This window comes from Streptopelia decaocto (genome assembly GCF_964273445.1).
Source record: "Streptopelia decaocto genome assembly, chromosome: 3".
Classification (NCBI taxonomy): domain Eukaryota; kingdom Metazoa; phylum Chordata; class Aves; order Columbiformes; family Columbidae; genus Streptopelia; species Streptopelia decaocto.
Genome location: NC_138656.1, coordinates 105,059,543 through 105,074,999, shown reverse-complemented (window position 1 = coordinate 105,074,999; position 15,457 = coordinate 105,059,543). Strand labels below are relative to the sequence as shown.

The 15,457-nt window shown below is 48.1% G+C and overlaps 1 protein-coding gene across 2 annotated transcripts; it reads right to left on the bottom strand.

Annotated features, from left to right (window-relative positions):
* Positions 1 to 5,221: 5,221 nt before the first annotated feature.
* On the bottom strand, positions 5,222 to 13,955 carry KLF11 (KLF transcription factor 11). Of its 2 annotated transcripts, XM_082048847.1 has the most exons (4): positions 13,779 to 13,955; positions 11,162 to 11,416; positions 8,826 to 9,819; positions 5,222 to 6,845 (listed from the first exon to the last, which is right to left on the bottom strand). In XM_082048847.1, exons 1-4 carry the CDS (start codon positions 13,818 to 13,820, stop codon positions 6,541 to 6,543), a joined length of 1,596 nt encoding a protein of 531 aa, XP_081904973.1. In that variant the 5' UTR covers positions 13,821 to 13,955; the 3' UTR covers positions 5,222 to 6,540. The 2 variants fall into 2 exon arrangements, with proteins under 2 accessions (XP_081904973.1, XP_081904974.1); XM_082048848.1 differs by lacking the exon at positions 13,779 to 13,955 and having other exon boundaries at positions 11,269 to 11,408.
* Positions 13,956 to 15,457: the final 1,502 nt, after the last annotated feature.

Here is a 15,457-nt window from a genome sequence, read left to right as displayed (position 1 = left end):
CTCCCTCTGCCCCTGCCCTGCCTTCCCTCCTAGAGTTTCTCCCTCTGAGGCTGCATTTGGTGACTGGCACAGGCAACAGCTCTACAATTTCAAGTTCTCTGAAAGGAAAGCCTAAGTTTTAAAAATTTGGCAGAAAGTGACTATTAGAAAACAAAAAATATCCAAAATGAACATATTTTTGTTAGGTTGCAACAAATCTCTCTTGACCTAGCACAGCCAACCATTAAGCTTCTTCACAAAAACAGCTCATCAGATAGCCAAGGGAGGACATTTCTACACCCAGAATTAAGGTGCATTGGTTTCACTGGTAAGCTTTTCAGTATCACTGAGAGAAAAGGACGAGCTGCAGAAACACAGGCAAGTCCAGAAGGGTCTGATGCAGCTGGAACAGTTGCTGCATCATGGAAAAGGTGAGAAAAAGTTTTGGGATGCAATGAGGGGCCCTCGAGCTGTGCCGTGGTCTCACAGGCTTTCTCTGTGCTGTAAGATGGTGTGCATTCTGACCAGAGCCACCACAGAATCACTCACAACCATCTGTCTTATTACTATTTTTTTTTCAAGTCAAGCAAAACCACAGTTTCTGAGAGGATTGAAGGGGCTCATTTTTTCAGCTAATCATGAAAAATTGCTCTTGAGTATATGAAGAGATATCACGACTTCTGATCTTAGTGACTTCCACGAGTTCAGGAGGTTTCTTACCTGGCCATACAACAAGACACCAGCTGAGACATTCTGGTGATGAAAGCATTAAACCCGTATTTTTTAAATTACTCAACCCAAGATCTTGAAAAACAAAACGAATGAACTTGGTACTACAGAAACAGTTTGCACACTTATGGAGACTCTCAATTTCACTCAAATCTGAGTTTTTCCATCTGCAAACAAATGCTTTGAATCCTTTTTGTTCCCCTTTCTTTGCGGATGCTTTTCTTTCTGACAGCACTGCAATGGATGCTTCTTTTTGCAGAGCTCTGCCTTCTCAGTAGCCCAGAAAATGGGCAGAACACTTTCCCAAAGAGCAACTAAAAAACAGACCAGCAACAGAGCAGTTTTAGGAAGCGAGTTGTTTTTTACCTGGCATGTAGCCATCCAGTAAGATCTACAAGCTTCAAGAATTCAGTCAGGAGCTGTAAGTAGACTTGAGTGGGGACAACAAAGCTGTGACTTGATCCGCGCTTGGGTGAGACAGCTGGAAAGAATGATGAAGAGCAGCCAGTCACCATAAGCATTGCTCCTCAGGACAGGAGGTCTTCATAGTCCACCTCCACCTCTGGGACCCTGAATGCTGGTCATTTTACTCAGCGTATGTGGGGTTGGCTCCTGTACGTTTGTATCTGCCAGCATCCTGTTGCCAAGACCTCTGGGAGTAAGGCAACAAACAGTTCCTGTTGCATCATGTCCACTGCCCTGCTGTCATCTATTCACCTTCACAATATTAGATGAGAAGGGAGGGTGGCACCTTCATCACTCCAGTAATGTTTTTCTCCATCCTCCTTCCTCTGAGGATCAAACCCCACTAAGCCTTCAGCCAAACTATTCACACATGCACACCCCAGGAGCTGAAACAGAGCCACTGCCCTGGATGAGGTACAGCCCTGGGGTCGCACCACACGAGCGTGGTGGAGCTCCCCACCACAGCACGCAGAGGAGCTGGAGCACCAGCTGCCTGCCATGGACTTCATACACAAGGTGGGTTTTTTTCCCCCTGCTCTGGACACAAGACATGGCAATTATTTGCACAGGGTGAAGTGGGCTTATCTGGACAATGATAACCAAGAGAAGAGAAATCGCTCTGAACTCGAGGGATACTACAATGGACAAAGTTAAACCTACAGTATTCATCCCATCTAGGAAAAACTCTCCCAGGAAAGGGCATGCTCCAGCTTCCTCAAGTTTTCTGTATGTGTAAGATGTGCCCATGGCCTTCTGCACTCATCAGGATGTAAATGTCACCCAAGTCCCTCCTCCTACACTCAAGGACTAAAGCAGAAAATGAGGAAGGCTGCATTAGACAGCGGATAGAAAATGCCTCAGTGCTAACACACTTGCCGCAGGGAAGGCAATCCCATGGACTGCCAGCAAACATGGCTGAGGCTCTGCAGCTCCCTCCAGAACAGTCTCACCATTTCCCTAGCCTGTAGGTTGCTGGGGTTTGAGTCATTATTTACTTTCTGCACACATGGAAGAAGTTTGCCTTTCTGTGGCCATAGCCTACCTGCCTCAAGCTGCCTTGCCAGACACAAATGCAAGGTAAACAGGCAGATGAGCTCACAGATTATACTTCAAACTAGTTAGAAGATTTATCCCAGAGGATAAACTCAAGCCAGATGCAACCCGGAGACAAGAGCTGGCTCACAAGAGACAGCAGATGACGTGCCACCTTCATCCTTCACAGGATGCTGAGCACAGCTGGAATTGGAGTTAGCCAGAGCCGTAGCCTAAGCCAGAGGAGCACATCGAGCATACAGCCTCCTGGCAACACGGGCCACCTCTGCCCACCCAGCACTGCAGCTTCAGAACGGATTCACATCTGTTTCCTCACCACAAGCAGATTGGTGCCGAGCAGTTTGTGAGCCAGACAAGGCTGGAGCTGGAGGTTTGGCCGTATAAGCACAGACAGGGAAGCAATGCTGGTCTAACTGCAAAATGTAGCATTAAAGCCATGGGCACATTTGAGTGCGCATGCATTTTTCTTTAGAAAATTATTTGTTTTCATGGATTTAGAATGCCTACAAGATAGACAGACTCTTGCCTGCACAATGCCTGTGTTAGCTGGGAAAGCTTCCTCACATGTGAGCTGTTTTCTCTCACAAGATGAAGCCGTTCCAGACTCTGGCCCCATGAGGACATGCACCAACTGCACCTCCCAGCTCCATGTAACAGCTCGGACCACAGCTTAGTTCTACAAAAAAGCAGAAAGATGAGCACAGAGCTCTGAAATCCATTGTCGTGTTTCACGTAAGCAAAGTGAGGGAGACAAGCTAAAAATCAGCAAAAAAAAAAAATTGCAGGTATTGTTTAGGGTATGATGTGATGCTCAGAAAAATCTTCCCTGAAAAACAGTAGTAGGGACAGGTAGGACGGCTTCCCCTGGGAGACAGAGGCGTTATGGAGCACTGCAGAGCCCAGGGCTGAGAGCTGAACGGTTTGTGCTACTCTGCCAGAACACAGATCCTGCAGTAAAGCCTTCCCCTCCAGTTATTCTCCCAAGGGGGAAGCAGGACCATCCACAGGATCTTCTCTTTTCATCTGTGGAAGAACCATGTGCTCTTCCGCAGACAAAGCCTTGAGTCACTGCTCCCAGTTTGCTCTCCAAGGGCTCTGACTGCAGAGACTGAGTCACCCTGCAGTGAATGGCCGTGACAGAAAGCTGCTGTCATTACACCCTCTCCTCCCCTTCTCTTCCATTAAAATGTCACCCTGCTAGAAATAAACATTGCTGCAAGTTGGGATCTGGTCAGAGGGAAAGAAACACCAGAGATGCTTTAAAATTCAAAGTAGTTGCTACTGTTGTTGCTGTGGCTGGTCACCTCTTTCCCAGCTGAGACCTCGAGGTGGCAACCAGCCTGCCAGGGCCAGTTGCCCAGTAGAGTGCAGGTGTGCGGGGACCGGACAAACCAGGGCTAATGCAGCCAGCTTTTGAGTCAAATGAGAACTTCTTCTTTATTTCCAGCATTTGCGCCATGCACAGCTTGCAGCACTGACAGAGTAGCACTCAGGCCATCAGCTTTTGTGACAGCTCCTGGAGGCCATGCTTAGAATAGTTAGGAATGCCGAGACTCTTGCTTTCAGACAGCATGCAAAAACCCCAGTCCCTGGTGGTGGTGTATGCGTTCCAGCAAATGCACAAGAAGCATTGTGTAAAATTATAAATGGACAAGCACTGGTCAATTTACAACAAGATCCAAAAAGTTCTGCCTGTACAGGTTAAGTGAACTAGCAAGCCCCAAAGTCTTCCACTGGCCTAGATACAGAAGGTAATCCAGATGGATTTACATAGTTCTGGAATGGAAAATGCGAAAACTGAAAATTCACATTTTTTTACTATTTAAAACCAGTCGCATTACATACTTTTTATTTCATAAAAGTTAAAAACAGGTACAAAAATGTGATTCCATTTATTTAAAATAAACGACTGAACAATAGCGTTCAGGCAGTAAAGTGCAAAGAGAGCAGCTACCCAGTCATGCTTCATCCATAACAAACCCTCAGGGAGCAGGAAGGAACAGAAAGAGCAGAGGCAGCCAGGCCGCGGCTCAGCGGGTCACGCACATCCGCAGCAGCGAGAGCCGCACGTCCTGGACGCGGGCGCTGATTCCTGCACACACCTCGCAGGAATCGCAGGCCAGGTAAACCCAACAAAGAGGGAGCCGTCACTTTTCACATCGTGACACACATGCAGGACACACTTTTTTAAATTTCAGGTTTCTCCAGTCCATCATTTCCCTCCTGTTACACAACAGACTAACATGACAATTTACTAAATTGTAACACAGGTTTCCAAACTGTCTTGCTCAGGTGAATACCATAAATGATTAGTCTGAAAAAAAAAAATTAAATACTAAACTGGCTACTGGACTGAGACAGAACAGTCTTCCCCTGGTTAAAAGCATGCTAAAATGGCATCCAAAAGTCAAACTGCTTGTTATAAGGGATTTCTGGGAAAAAAAAAAAAAAAAGCAGCAGCAACGTCTCTTCACCACACAAATTTGGAAAACTGGGTATCGACAGAGAACAGCAACACCACAAGCACCCCCTTTACCAGGAAGGGTAATTTAGCCGAGCCCTCCACAGAGCACAAAGCGAGGTCTGCGCACGCTCAGCAGCACATATGCTGAGGACAGGGGGGCACAGTGGGTGTCGAGGGAAGGGGGGATGGACATTTCAAAGGTCAGGCACAAAAACTTCAGTACACTTAGCACAAGACTCCAATTTAGTGCAGCTTGAAAACTTGTTACCGTTATTTATAACTATAGGCTTAAGTGTGAAAAACAATGACAGTCTGCTTTCAACTGTAACAGGTTTCTGCTGATTTCAGGGGAGCGCTGTAGGAGTGGCTGAAGGGAGAAGAGTCCAGAGGGAATAAACACCACAGAACCATTTCATTGGGCAAGCGAGCTGTCCTCCAGCACACCACCTGGTGCTTCACAGCACAACAGCTCTACTGTCAGCTCTGCTACAATACGTATGCGCATCCTTCCGCACCACGGAAACAGAGCAGTCCAGTTGTGCTCCAGGCATCTTGTTTTATTACTCATACCATGCCATCACAACACAGCACTCCTGCAGCCAGTGAGTTCACTTCTTAGCTATATTTACACTTGGTGTAAAAGAAAATCCATTCAACAGGGAGAGTATCTCATTTAATAGAAAAGGGTGATTTTATACAAAGTACTGTGGAGAAGTATAAGGCCACATGAAGAGCATCATCGAGTTGACACGGTGGCTATTTCTTAAGTCTAGACATGATTAGTACTTACTCTGGTTCTTTGACACAGGTAAATGAAAGCCTTGAACAATTTCCTATAAGGTGCACAAGCATCCACAATACATAAAATAACCCCTTAACTTTCTATTTCTCCTGTACTCAAAAAAAAAAAAAAAAATAGAGACCCTTGCCCTTTTTGCATTTTTCTGTAGATTTTGATATGCTGGTTTAGTAAGACTGAAAGTAAAGCATAATTTTTAGTGTCAAAGCTTCTAAACAGTGTTTGTGCTTCTACCTCCATCAGAGCAATCTGGATCCTCCAAATTTTGCTCCAGTGAAGTGTGGACTCAGGAATGGCCAGTATGCCAAACCTCTACCAAGAGTCACAACAGTTTCCACTTGCAAGGGGTATGAACTTATAAAATGTTGAGGATTTCAACACTTCTTTTCTGAAAGAACGTCATTCTGCTTTGGGTTGTTTTAAAAAGGATGGCACAGTTTGATCTCAAACCCCCAATGTCACCTGCATAAGGAGGGTGTAACAGCACCAGCCCATTGCAAGGTCAGGATCTGCAAGTGTGAAAATCCCAACCACTAAGAGTTATCAAATATTATATGTTTACAAAATGCATTGAATGCAATTCTTTAGGTTTACTGAAAAGGAGTTTCCAAAACTCTGGGTCTCATTCTGCACACCCCTACTAATGCAGGTCAAGTAATCTGCCTGCATAACAAGACCAAAATGAATAAATACAAAATATATTTGGTATAGAAAATACTAGTATAAAATTTAAAAATCACCCTGTTTTACTGTCCATCGAAATATTGACAGCAAGCATTAAAAGTGACTTTTTTAACCTATTGCCAAAATCATTTCCAAAGAGTTCTGCTTTCCTGAAGTGCTGGTGATTGCATTTGCCCAAGTATTGAAAAAACAAATAGGGAAGGGACAAGGCAAGATATGATAGTTTTCTCACATGGCATTATTAACAGAGGACCTAAAGGAAACTAAAGTATGCACAAACATGGGGAAAAAAAGCCATTGTCAGTTCTGTTGTAGCCAGAGCTCTTCCTGATTTTCAGAAGGTTTTTAGAGAAGGATCTTTCCCTCGCTAGCCCTGACAGACAGACGATGGCATGGGGATAAGCATACTGAGAGCACTGCTGTTTTTCGGTTTCTCTGCTGTGGCGATTCTGTTGAGTTTCCCAACCTCTGTCTGCCAGCTGGGGATCTTCTTTGTGGTCATATGGCGGCGGGTGTGCTTTGTCAAGTGATCGCTGCGCATGAAGCGACGCTCACACACAGGACAAGCAAACTTCTTCTCTCCTGTGTGAGTTCTACGGTGGCGTGACAGTTCATCTGAGCGGGCAAACTTCTTGTCACAGCCATCCCAGCTGCAGCTGAAAGGTTTTTCTCCTGCAGGACATAAAAGAAGTATCACTTATTTTTGAGAAGCTGTGTTACAGTTTTATCAAAGAACTGACTTAAATCTTGCCTTACAAAAACTAATGAATTCCACAGAACTGGTTAGCTCAAGTTGTGTTCTACAGAAAAATCATAGGTATCGTTTCTGCTTATTCCCTCATACCTCTTCAAATGTTCTTTAATCAAGTCTATTTTTTTAGTTGTCCAAAACCCCATTTTAAATAAAGAGCTTGTTCATATAAAGCTATTTTATCTGTTGACTGAACTAGAAGCAACCCCGTGTGATGGCTTCTGCATGTAATCAACAAATACTGTGAGCAAAGAGGAAGCCTGGAATCGATGCTCAGGGTCCTGCTGCTCCAGGGATCCAGTCCCACACACAAACGCATCGCCCCAGCGAGCACTGCTGAGAAGCAGCCTGTGCTGCCATCCCCACACAGCTGGAGCCGCAACAGGCAGCTACGAGAACTCTGCACACCCAGGAATGACAGCAGTCAGGAAGGCTGGCCTTGTCAGCCTCTGGTCGTCCTGGGCAACTGCTTAACATCAGACCTATCCTAGACAACATGGTCCACTGCCTGCAAACATCATAAAGAGAAACATCTACCACATGACCCAGATTTATGTTAACACTTTGGAGCAGAACAGAAGTGTCCAGCAGAAAAGAACAATGCTTCTGTGGGGCTTCCTGCTTCGGATATTGAGAGTAAAGTTCTATGTTTGGTGCATGTGATATCACCTAGCAACTCAGTGTGCAGGGAAAAGGTGCAAAAAGAAAGCCAAACTACTCTGCCCTCTGATCCTGTAACGTGGACTGGTTTGTGGGGGTTCAGCATGCTTCACCTCCCATGGATGTCCTAGTCTTAATCACACTACAGGGACACACACAGCTTCCCTACGGATCAGCAGCAGCACATGCTCAAAGCGAGACACCTATTGCTAGTCTATGTTTATCCTGTAGTGCCAGATTAATTCAGCAGCCTGCAGCACTTCCTCTCAAGCCAGAAGTAGAAGCATCATCTACCTCTGAGCTCTAGTTTACAAGGATTATCAGCTTCATACAGAGTTTAAGCTCTTTCCCCAAAGGAACTGCAAAGACAAGCTGGCAAACTTATGCAAATCCTGCCATGGAAGTTGACATCCAATAAACCACAGTGTCTGTGGGGCAACGAAGGGTGAGGGAAAAAAGCCAAGGAGAAACAAAATTAGACAAACTTTTGAATGAGCTATTCTGTACCAATCTCCTGACATGCCTATCCCCCAACATCAAAAATAGTCCCTGAGAACTCAAAGTTAGTCATAACAGAAATTTGGCTCCAGAAAATGGATAAGTAAAACACACATATACTGTCTCCAGACTGACCAGATTTTATGCAGCAAATCAGCTCATATTAATTAAAATTAATTTTCATTTACCTTTAAAATTCCCTTTCTGTAACTGAATAAACTGCTACATTCCTGTAGAAAGTCTACTTATTAACACAGTAGCCCAAAATCTCAATGCATTCCCATTTAGCCTAAACAAAACTCTTGAAAAATATGCAGTTTCTGACTTTCTCTCTTTTTATTTACTCGTGTAACAATTAAGACCAACTACCTGTACTATGGTTTGCTTACCCCAGCCCTCTCCATGCCCCAAAAAAGTGGACTTGCACAACTCATTTTGATCTAGTCCAGATGGCAGGATTCCACTCAAATCTAAACACACACACAGAGACGCCAAAGCTTTGCTCCAACTGAAGCACGTGAAATTCAACTAACACTATGGGGTCAGCTGAGGTCTCAGAACAAAGTCTGTCTTGTTTTGCTTGCCCATGGAGAATGAACACTCCTCCCTTCTCCGAGATAAGGAAAAGTTTCCTCGCGACCTGCCTCTCCCCTTTCTCACCCTGCCTCCCAAAAAATGTGCATTTCAGCACCCTAACACAAGCTAATGTAGAAGCAACAAAGGACCTGCCCTGTTGTACACACCAGTGTGGGTGCGAAGGTGGGCTTTGAGGTGGGAACTTTTGAAATAGGTTTTCTTGCACCCAGGGAAGTTGCAAACATAATTTCTCCGTCTACAAAAGTCCATCTGGGGAGCACAGCTTTGACCAGAAGTGATGAACACAGGAGCAGGAGCAAGGGGCAGTAACTTGGTGTTCCCAACAGTCATTACTGTTTGCGGGCACTGTGGTGTCTGCGTGACAGCAGTCTGTGGAAGAACCAACATGACGGTCCCCTGAGGCACAGAAGGTCCCATGAGTACGGGCTGAGAGAGCGGGGCTGTCTGCGGTAAAATAGGTTTCATGGGAGTTGAGGCTGTTGGAGTGGAAGTCTTGACATAGGCATTGATCATACTGCTTTGTCCATTCAAAGGGATCATTTGACAGAGAACTTGGGGACTTGAAACGGGGGCAGGTGTCACTGGGGTAGCAACTTTTTGCAAGTCATTCTCACAATTCTTTGGTAAGTGGGTCTGCGGTGAAACTGGCTGGACTGGTAGTTGTCCTTTATTGGTCACACTGTCACTGGGATCACGTGCATAAGGTTGATGTACCGGAGAGGTTTTGTTAATTAAATCATCTGCAGCACACGTGTCTTGTGGCAGTCTGGAATGTCTTCGGTCATCCGCTCCACACCAGTCTCTGGAAGTCCTGTAGCCTGAAGTTACCTTTGTTTTCTCTTGCACAGCAGGAATGTGATGGTAAGCAGAACTATCACCCGTGTGTCGTATCACGCTTGTTGCCATGGCCCTGCAAGGCTGAGGGGCAAAGGATTCAGATATCACTGGCTTCTGAGTGCACTGTTGCTCCACGTTGATAACAGATGGCTTGGTTATAGGAGAGGCACCGGTCGTTGATGTGACTGAGCAGGAAGCTGTGTTCGCCATAACAGTCCTTGGTTTGGAGTAAGTGACTTGTGAGGAGAGGAGCATAGCAGCTGATATCTCAGCAAAGTCAGGGCTGTGCGGAGGGGTCATGCACTACAAAAAAGAAAACATCATTATACAGCACTGTAATTTCAAAGCACAATTTTTCACTATCTTTACTGTGAAAAATAAAATCACACTCCCTCCCCAGAATCTCAGAACCTGCCTCTTGGGACAAACTGATGAAAGCATACATTGCTTCATCTGATGGTTATTCTGAGTATGCTCAAAAGCATATTAATAAAAGGAAGGCAATGAGGCAGATATAATCCTGCATAAAACATGGCATGTCTGCTCACAGCACTACAAAACACTCTCATTCCTTTCTCCTCAGCAATGGGTGCAGCTGTAAGAGGTTATGAGTGCTTTGCTGTTCACAGAAAACAAACTAGCAACAGACAGTAACACTGTAGCCTTTCTTTTTCCAACTTCCAGCACACCCTAGATCTTTTATCAATGACTACCCCATCAGCCGGTGGCTACTTCTGAGATAAACACAAACGGAGTGGCTCTCTCCCTTCTTATTCATCCACTTCTCTCTATGCTCTCTTGCTGCCATCACCCCTTCTTCCTCCTTTACCACTGAAAACTCATGCCTGTCTCTTGAGCAGCACAGGAGACAATGCCAACATTGAGAGGCAGGAGCATAAGAGAAATCTGTCAACCAGCTGCCACAACACCTCAGCCTCTTTCCTCTCTTATTCTACTTTTTCCTGACATAACCGTACACTAGAAGCCTACTGGCTGAAATGGGCATTAACCATCCAAAACCTGAATGGCACCAAGCCCTTGTTCAATACCTACTTCTGTTACAATATAAATTCAGACCCAAAAAAATGGTGATTCAACTGACATTAGTCAGCCAGAGTAGACCAATGCCCTGGAGAAATAACAGACTACATGTGCAAGTACACAACACAGAAACTAATTGCATTGTCTGTTTCATAATGGGAGCCTGTACTTTCTCTTACAAGTATCAGAGTAAAGCCAAATGTCACCAAGAGCATTTTTCATACAGTGCTTGCAGAGAAGTTGGTGTTAATCATTGATGCTCACTCTGCCATTCTCACTCAAAGTGCTCCAGGAAACCTATAGTAACTATCCAGACAATATCCTTTGCGTACCTGTCAAACTAAATAACCTGTCAGCAAGGGCTTTTACATCTAGATTTAACCAGGGCTCAAACCCCTATATTTGCTATTCCAGAGACAGCAGAAAAACCCACACTCAACGTGCCCACCTCACTACTCTAGGTAGACAAAGAGCACTGGCGATACTGTAGCTATTCTAGGCAGGGACACCTGAGCAAGCTCTCTTTTTCAGCCAAGTCAAAACACTGCAGAGATGTAACATCCAGACAGCAGGTGTATTTATTTTGCCCTCATGTTTTTCTTACCAGTGTAGATAAATAGTCCTTTGGTAATTCAGACACAGCCTCAGCGTGCATTGTGAAATCACCAGAATCCGAGAAGGGTGTGAGTGGTCTTATCTTTAATATGTCACCTTTCTGTGATCTTTGACCCCAGGAGCTCATACAAACAAGCGCTTCAACAGCTTCAATGTCATTCTGCTCCAAGGTGCTGCAGGTAGACCTTTCACTGTCATGACGCTGCCTTTCACGGATAGACTCGTAGATGTCCACGATGTCAACCTAAACATAATTGGATTACTGGCTATTAGGACAAGTCAGAATACAAAGCTGACAACACCCACATACTGTCTGCTAAGGATCAAGGTCATCTGAAACAGATCCTGTGCCCACAGCAAGGCTTTTACCAACCAGCTCAACTCTCACCCTCCCCCACCAGCTCATCTCTCCACCCCTGTTACCCTTTAAAAAAAAAAATCTAATCAACCAACCAAAATATGATTTACAGGAAAGCAACAGCTTTGTGTGTAGTTCACATTTCCAGAGTTACTTTCCTGCATTATATGGCTCTGAACAAACACAGCCCATGCCTGCATAGAAGTAAAAAGAAGAAAAAAAAAAACCCGAACAGTTTCCAACCTTGTTGAGACAAGGCTATTTCCTGGACCCAAAATACAACTGCTATTCAGCACTAATTTAATTCTGGTAACATTTGGAAGTTAAATTTCAGCTGACAGTAAGACGCTTGAAGGTATGTTCACTGATTCAGAGTACCACACCTTGCAGAAGTATTTTAATCTTATTTTTACCAACAGGGAAACAAGGGTAGGGGAAAAGAAGAAAAATAGTCTTGAAAGCACAATGGGAATTGTCTGTATTGTGCTTTGGCAAGGTATAATACTACACAGGTGTGAGGTATCCCAAATGCACTATGAATACCATAAATACAGACATAATCATATTGATTTGTTTCCAAATACAAGCATCACAGAAAATTTTTGTATGTGTATGCATGTAAAACACTTGACTCCTCTGTAAAAGGATAATCAGACTTCACAAAACTCTCTCCGTGCTTGGCAGTGACTCCAAAAGCTACGCTGCACTGCTGATTTATGGCTCACGTGCCAGCTCGGTCTCAAGAAGGTGTCCAAACTCTTCCAGTCTTCAGGCACACCAGTTAACTGTGAAGGCTGGGTTTCAGACATGTGGACCAAGATTCTGGAGCCTACTGCTGTTATACAGAGTGCTTATATACCACAGCAAAAGGTATATAAGGTGTATATATATATATATATAAGCAAAAGGAATATAAGCAAAAGTGCCACAGAAAGCACCACCACAGCATTAGCATGGCCCAAAGCCCTAGAGGGAACGATACTTGTGGGGTAACATCACTTACACACCTAAGTCAATGAGTTTTGTTACTGAGTTTCATTAAGCAGCAGTGTTGCAAAGATGCAAAGCTGTATCACTTAGTCTCCATTATGGGGACATGTATGGCAAACACCTTAAAAAGAAAGGATCCAAAGTGCCAGTACTGGACTCACAGAGGACTTGCGCCTAAACCAAGGGGTACCATGCATGGAGATGTGAAGGCTGGGAGCAGGAAGGGGTTAAAGCACTCTAGAACAGAGATCCAAGCACTCAACTGCCCTGACAGAGACTTCTAGGAATTTCCACTGAAAACAGAACTGGAACGAGGGCAAAAAAAACGATGTCGCCTGCCAGCCTGGACCTAGAACGCCTGTGAGACAGGGGCCACACCAGGCGAGGCTCAGCATTAAGCAGCCAGAAAGCCTGCAAGTGCTCCTCCAAGTGCAACTGCTGGCAACCAAGCCAGCAGATTTATATATATATATACGTATATATTTATTATTATTATATATATATATATATTTTTTTTTTACAACTCTACGTTTTAGGACAGCAGCTTTCCCTAAAGAAACACGAAAAAATATTCCTCGCTTAAAAAAACCAAACAAACAAACTTGAAAAACTAAAAAATCCCTTTTCTCGAGGCGAGCGCGGCAGCCCGGGCTCTCCCGCTGCCAGCGACATGGCTCTAACCGCGCCCGGCCGCCTGTCCTCACATCACCCCGCCGGCTGCCGGGGACCTACGTGCGCGGGCAGCCGGCGGGCGGGCGGGGATGACGGGGCTGCGGGTCCCCCCGCGCCGGGCTGCGCCGCTCCCCGCCCGCGGGGGCAGCGCCACCCCCTCCCGCCCCTCGCCTCACGAAGGGTGCCCCCGGCCGGGCGGCGCCGCGGAGGGGCGGATGGCGGGAAGAGAAGGAGGAGGAGAAGGGCAGGTCCCGCCCTGCCGCCTCCCCCGCACGGCTGCTGAGGCAGGGCCCCCCCACCCCCGCAGGTGACCGGGGCAACACCCGCCCCTGAAGGATCTGCCCTGCAACGACCGGCGCCCCAGCAGCAAAGGCACCGACCGGCCACCCCCTGTGGCCGGTAACGGTCTCAACCGACCATCCCCCCCGGCGTGAGTAACGGTCCCGAGGGGCCGCCGCCCCCGCTGAGGCACTAACGGTCGTCGCGCCCCCGCCCGCCGCAGCGCACGTGCCGGGCGGAGCCGGCTGTCCCCGGCTCGGGGGGCACCCGCTGCCCGCCGCCCTTCCTCCGCCCGGCCCGTGCTTACCGCGGACGCATCTCCCATCTCCGAGCACGGCGAGCCGTGCATGGCGCGGCTCCGGCGGGCGGCGGCGGTGTGACCGGCGAGCAGCGGGAGCGGCAGGCGCAGCACACACAGCGGGAGCGGCGCGCACACACACACACAGCGGCGGCCGGCACCGCCCCCGCCTCCGCCTCCTCCCCTTCCCCCGCCCGCCGGGCTGCGAGCGGCGCGGGAAGCGCTCCGGGCCGCTCCCTGTGCCAGACAGCGCGGGGGGGAGCGGCGGCGGGGAGACGGCTCTTGGCCAATCACCGCCCGCCGTGGCCCACGGCCGGCCAATGAGAGGCGGCGGCCGGCGTGATCGCGGCGTGCCGCGGGGCTGCCAGCAGGAAGGGCGGCGCGTGGGCACGCTCGGTGGCGGCTCAGCCGGCGGCGGGCGGGAAGGCGGGAGAGTGGGCGGGGCCGAGTGACGGGTTTGGGGAGGTGAGAGCGCGCGCTGGAAACTGGGGGAAAGGTCGGGCGGGGGCGGGGCGGTGGCCGGGAATGCCCGCGCGCGCGGGGGTGTGGCGGGGCGGGGCGCGGCGCGGGGGCGCGGCTCCCCCTTCCCCCCCGCGGTGCGTGCGGCGCGGCACGCAGGCACCCCTCCCCGCACCCATCCCCACACCCCCCGCACACCCCCCACACCCGCCGCGCGTCTCTGTCACCCTCGGGTGCTGGGGCGGGATTTCGGGGAAAACACCCCTTTTCCCGCACGTTCCCACCGCACGTTCCCGTCGGGTTCTGCCAGGTCCCACTCGCGGCGTACGGCGGGGAAGGGCCCAGGCGCTGCCAGCTGGATCGGCCAGAGGATCCGGGGTTAAAAATAACCCTGCCGCCCCCCGGCAAGAATATTAAGGGCAGACAGTGCGGTTCGGTTGGTGGCCCGGCCCTTGCTCAGCTGAGGACCCGCGGGGCCCCCCTGTGCCAGCTTGTCAAATCGCAACATATTTATTTTAAAAAGTGTATTATTTGGGTTTTTTGTTCATCTCCCAGTCCTCGGCCGCTTGCTTGCTTTTTTCAATGGAAGCCAAAACTCGTCGTCCATCGAGTTCCCAGTGGGGTTTGTGGTTCCAGCGGGCGACACCGGACCCCGGTGGCAGCAGCACCACGGGGCTGGGAAGGGGCGGACCCGGGTCCCACCAGCGCTTTCCCGGCCGGGCCCTGCCGGCTGCCTGCCTGCTGGCTCCAACAGAACACAGACAGCAATAAGCATTTTTTCCTACTGGATTATCGCTACTTGTTCCTTCCTCCATTTCTGAAGACAGGACATCCTCTGTGTCGATGTGGAGGACATGGGAAGGATCATCTTGAATCTTTCATCTCCTTTTGCTGCTATAATAGCTTCACTTGACCACTGGCACTCAGTTTTTCCATTACAGCTCTTCTGAATCCTGGTCTTTCCCTGCTGTCCACACATTCTCTAGAGCTTCACCATCTTGTGCTCATCTCCCGTGTCCATTACTGCACATCTCATGTACTTCAGCTTCCCCAGCCCATCAAACACCAAATTAAAATTATCTGCCTGGCCCACCCATCCAGGCATTCCTTTGCCTCTTTGCATCTTCCCCCTGTGCCTCCTGTATTTAACCGTTTATTCTCCCCTTGCCAGGCCTCCCCCGCAGCGTGCACAGGGTATGTTCCTCTTCTGTAAATCACTAGCTGCTCTT